The sequence below is a fragment of the Notolepis coatsorum genome (genome assembly GCF_963971535.1).
Source record: "Notolepis coatsorum genome assembly, contig: SCAFFOLD_620, whole genome shotgun sequence".
Classification (NCBI taxonomy): Eukaryota; Metazoa; Chordata; class Actinopteri; order Aulopiformes; family Paralepididae; genus Notolepis; species Notolepis coatsorum.
In genome coordinates, this window is record NW_028174321.1 from 46,219 (window position 1) to 51,716 (window position 5,498).

The 5,498-nt window shown below is 43.8% G+C and overlaps 1 protein-coding gene across 1 annotated transcript; it reads left to right on the forward strand.

The window, feature by feature from the left end:
- Positions 1 to 4,624: 4,624 nt before the first annotated feature.
- On the forward strand, positions 4,625 to 5,236 carry LOC311247584 (heparan sulfate glucosamine 3-O-sulfotransferase 2-like; the record flags this gene model as incomplete). Its single annotated transcript, XM_084338615.1, has 1 exon — positions 4,625 to 5,236. One exon carries the CDS (start codon positions 4,625 to 4,627, stop codon positions 5,234 to 5,236), a length of 612 nt encoding a protein of 203 aa, XP_084194741.1.
- Positions 5,237 to 5,498: the final 262 nt, after the last annotated feature.

Genomic DNA, 5,498 nt, shown 5'->3' on the forward strand with positions numbered 1-5,498 from the left:
GATCAAATGAATGATATGAAACGGGACCTGCATCACGCTTTTTTCTCTATTCAATAACGTTTTACCCTGAGGGAAGATTTACAATAAAGTGTTAAAAAAGAAAAGTAGGCTACTTACATTCTTGACGCTAGAACTCCCAAAATAGCGTTCGCATAAAAAAGAAGGTAGGCCAGCGGTAGTTTACATAGCTTGCATAAAACTGTCGCGAGGTTCCACACGTTAATCAAAATCTGAAGTATTTCCAACCGGGGTTTGAGATGCTCACAGTGTAAATCACTGTCTTTGAAACCGATGGTCGCGGTTGTTGGGCGCGGTTGAACCGTAGGCTAGCTTTGTTGTCGCCTCAGACATAACCTGAACAGTAGACTAGCTTTGTTGTCACCTCAGACATAACCTGAACCGTAGACTAGCTTTGTTGTCACCTCAGACATAACCTGAACAGTAGACTAGCTTTGTTGTCACCTCAGACATAACCTGAACCCTAGACTAGCTTTGTTGTCACCTCAGACATAACCTGAACAGTAGACTAGCTTTGTTGTCGCCTCAGACATAACCTGAACCCTAGACTAGCTTTGTTGTCACCTCAGACATAACCTGAACCCTAGACTAGCTTTGTTGTCACCTAAGAGACCAAAGCGTGTACGAAAGGAGTGTAAAGGCACAATCCTCGATTATTTACAACTGTAACACACGCAGGACGATGAAAGACGATGCGAAACGCAAACATCCGCGCTGCGTGACGGGCAGCTGAAATCCCCTAGAAGCAGAACCAGTGAGATACGGCAGAACATAAGACCTTGGCACCTCAGACGTTACTGTGAAAGAGATGCAGCTGTACATTATTACCATAATGTAATGTTAGCTGCTACTGTGAAAGAAAGTGAGTGAGAAAGAGAGAGGGAGCAGGAGAGAAAAAGAGAGATATAGAGAGAGAGAGAAACATGGTGACGTGATTATACACAGATTATACATGTAATTATATCCAGACTATACATGTGATTATACCCAGATTATACATGTGATTATATCCAGATTATACATGTGATTATACCCAGATTATACATGTGATTATACCCAAGGGTTGACGATTTATCTAATTGTATGTAGTGTGGTAGTGAATGGGTTAACCTTATGTAGTGTGGTAGTGAATGGGTTAACCTTATGTAGTGTGGTAGTGAATGGGTTAACCTTATGTAGTGTGGTAGTGAAAGGGTTAACCTTCTGTAGTGTGGCAGTGGAAGGGTTAATCTTCTGTAGTGTGGTAGTGAAATGTTAACCTGTAGTGTGGTAGTGAAAGGGTTAACATTATGTAGTGTGGCAGTGGAAAGGCTAACCTTCTGTAGTGTGGCAGTGAAAGGGTTAACCTTCTGTAGTGTGGTAGTGAAAGGTTAACCTTCTGTAGTGTGGTAGTGAAAGGTTAACCTTCTGTAGTGTGGTAGTGAAAGGGTTAACCTTCTGTAGTGTGGTAGTGAAAGGGTTAACCTTCTGTAGTGTGGTAGTGAAAGGTTAACCCTCTGTAGTGTGGTAGTGAAAGGTTAACCCTCTGTAGTGTGGTAGTGAAAGGTTAACCCTATGTAGTGTGGTAGTGAAAGGTTAACCCTCTGTAGTGTGGTAGTGAAAGGTTAACCCTCTGTAGTGTGGTAGTGAAAGGTTAACCGTCTGTAGTGTGGTAGTGAAAGGTTAACCCTCTGTAGTGTGGTAGTGAAAGGTTAACCGTCTGTAGTGTGGTAGTGAAAGGTTAACCCTCTGTAGTGTGGTAGTGAAAGGTTAACCCTCTGTAGTGTGGTAGTGAAAGGGTTAACCTTCTGTAGTGTGGTAGTGAAAGGTTAACCCTCTGTAGTGTCGTAGTGAAAGGTTAACCCTCTGTAGTGTGGTAGTGAAAGGGTTAACCCTCTGTAGTGTGGTAGTGAAAGGGTTAACCCTCTGTAGTGTGGTAGTGAAAGGTTAACCCTCTGTAGTGTGGTAGTGAAAGGGTTAACCATCTGTAGTGTGGTAGTGAAAGGGTTAACCCTCTGTAGTGTGGTAGTGAAAGGGTTAACCCTCTGTAGTGTGGTAGTGAAAGGGTTAACCCTCTGTAGTGTGGTAGTGAAAGGGTGATCAGAGGGGCATCACTGTATATGTTGTTTCTAACAAAGCTGTTTGTAAAGGTTGCTTTTCCAACTCCTGGAAGATGAATGTGTCTGTGGCCCTGAGCTGTTAAAGCTCACTGAGACACCCCGGCCAGCCGCCCCGGATCCATAAATAAAAGCTGAACAGATCAATATGTTCTAGACTGTAGAGGTAATTTATGGCCACCCTTACGCCAGGAGAGGCCGTTTTCAGCTCAGAGAAATGTTATTTTTTTAATCCAAGAAGCCTTTCCCCTAGAAATAATAAAGACAGTGTGGTATTTAATCATCTGAACTGCACGGTACCCGACTTCCAATACGGACATTGGGTTTTATAATTACTGTGAAATAACAGTTGTAGCAACAGTATGTTGATGACCAGTTTAATAACCCAATTATGGAGTATTTGTACAAAGATATTGTATTTGCTCCGGTTTCTTTGAGGACCTGTAGCTCTGGAATAAGTAGTGTGTTATTATCAGCATGATTCATAAGACATACAGATCTCTACTGCATGGGCGCAGCGTCGTTAACGCCTCGTTAACAGCACTGCCAGGTTAATGGTGCGTGATTACCGCAGTAGCAGTGCAGAGCAGAGCTCAGAGTGATGGCTTATTTTGAAGGTATGAACCTGTACTTTCATATCATGTAAAACATTTTAAAATTGAAGATCCCTCTCTAAGGGACCCAGAGTCTGTGCTGGGTCACAATCACAATATAGCTGCGACCTCAGAGGGTTCATTAATTTACAAGCTAGGGCTGTACCGAATGGTTCGAAGCTTCGTTCATAATGTTGACATTCAAATTCTATATCTACATTCAAATACTTTATTTTTAATAAATATAAATATATATATATGTTTTATATATATTTTTTTATGTGTCTATTAATTCTGTTGAAACCAATGGGGGTTTTCTTCACAGTTGCAGATAAAGATTAGGCTACACTAATATTATAGTATTATAGTATATGACTCGTCATACAATTTTTTATAAAACATTTATCATAAATGTTGTAGCCTGTCTGCATCCGTTTGGTGCTCCTTCAAGACGTCACCATCACTTCCGTACCAACCGTGCCCTTATTGGATTATTTATGTTGATGAAACTGATGAGTTATATTCATTAAAGAAAGTTGATTTAATAAAAAAAAAAAAATTAAGACTCATTTAATCAGATTAATCACTTTATTCAAATTGAGGAATTAGTTTGAAGATAATTATTTATAAAAATAAAAAATATATATATATTTTCTTTTGGATTACGTCATAAAATATGATGACAGACATTTGAAGCTCCGTTCGAATAGGATCAGGAGTGTTGTTTTTCTGCTCTTCACGTAACCAACTATATTGCGTTTGTACTACGATCTATGACGTCTCTAATTTGCTCTCATGCTAGAAAAACAAAAGGGGGACAACTGACTCTCTAGCAGTATAGACACATATTAGTATAGTAGGTAGTAATATAGACAAGGGAGATTATTTTGTGGAAGAGTGCACGATAGTGGAAGACAGTAAGTAGTAAGTCCGTTTTTTTCGTCTTTAATTTCAGATATTGTTTGAAGAAGTGTGTTTTTAGTCGACAGTCGACAGTTTTTGGTCGTGTTTCAGCTGGTCTGACTCTGGTGGGGGGAGTTCGTTCCACCATCGTGGAGCGGAAACTGATAATAGCTTCTCTTTGATGACCCTCTGCCTCTTAACACCGGCACAGCCATGGAGAAAATGTCACTAATTCCCGCCAGGAACGGGTCAGATGACCCGACAGCTTATATGAGAAAAATGAGGAAAAATAAACAGTGTAAACTATATAATTACCACTGAATATAAAAATATGAGGTTTACCACAATGAAATGTAGGTTTGAGTGACATAAAAAAAAATTATTATAATATTTCTTTTGATGGAAGAGCCACACATTGACGGGCAAAGAGCCACATGCGGCCCGCGAGCCACGGGTTGGCCACCCCTGCGCTATAGACGCTCGCAAAGTGCTGTGACTTTCGTCTGTTCCAACGGCCCAATATGTGGAATAACGTTCTAATGACATTTTCCTGAAGTCATTTAGAAATGTCAGAAACCGTGCTGCAGATAAAACGGGTACTTTTAGGAAAAGTCATTGAGTGACAGAGCTGGAGCTCGACCGAGTGACGAGGATACATGTATTGAAACTGCCTCGGGGTCATGTGACCTCTTGTCGGCTGTGCTAGTGTTAACTGTGGTTATTAAAAACCTGATCGTTTTCGTTGTGTCTTTGTGTTTGTTTCCTCTCTCTCTCTCTCTCTCTCTCTCTCTCTCTCTCTCTCTCTCTCTCTCTCTCTCTCTCTCTCTCTCTCTCTCTCTCTCTCTCTCTCTCTCTCTCTCTCCCTATCTCTCTCTCTCTCTCTCTCTCTCTCTCTCTCTCTCTCTCTCTCTCTCTCTCTCTCTCTCTCTCTCTCTCTCTCTCTCTCTCTCTCTCTCTCTCTCTCTCTCTCTCTCTCTCTCTCTCTCTCTCTCTCGCTCTCCACTCAGGGGATTAATGCCGCGGACCCTCGACAGTCAGATCACGCTGGAGAAGACGCCGAGCTACTTCGTGACCCGCGAGGCCCCGCGACGGATCTCCAGCATGTCCCGGGGCACCAAGCTGATCGTGGTGGTGCGCGACCCCGTCACCCGGGCCATCTCGGACTACACCCAGACCCTGTCCAAGAAGCCCGACATCCCCGCCTTCGAGGAGCTGGCCTTCAAGAACCGCACGCTGGGCCTGGTGGATGCCTCGTGGAACGCCATCCGCATCGGCCTGTACGTGGTGCACCTGGAGAACTGGCTGCAGTACTTCCGCCTGTCGCAGATCCACTTCGTGAGCGGCGAGCGGCTGATCACGGACCCGGCGGGCGAGCTGGGCCGCGTGCAGGACTTCCTGGGGCTCAAGCGCATCGTCACGGACAAGCACTTCTACTTCAACCGCACCAAGGGCTTCCCGTGCCTGAAGAAGCCGGAGAGCAGCGGGCAGCCGCGGTGCCTGGGCAAGTCCAAGGGCAGGACTCACGTGCAGATCGACGGGGAGGTCATCGAGCAGCTGAGGGACTTCTACCGGCCGTTCAACGTCAAGTTCTACGAGACGGTGGGACACGACTTTAGGTGGGACTGAGGGGGCGGAGCGGACCGCGCGGAGGCGGGGTTTATTCCAAACGGCTGTACTTCAGTGAAGTCGGCGGATTGTATATAGTGTGCTACACAGGTGGTGGACGAGTTCCGAGAGAATATAAACGAGGGCACCTTAACGGGGAAATGATAATGAGTTTATCGAATTATATTATGTGTAATTACAAATGTTTAAAAAAATATTATAATATCGTAATCTATCAAATAATCGACCGTTCTAACAGATGTGATGATGTGAGTTCGACGTC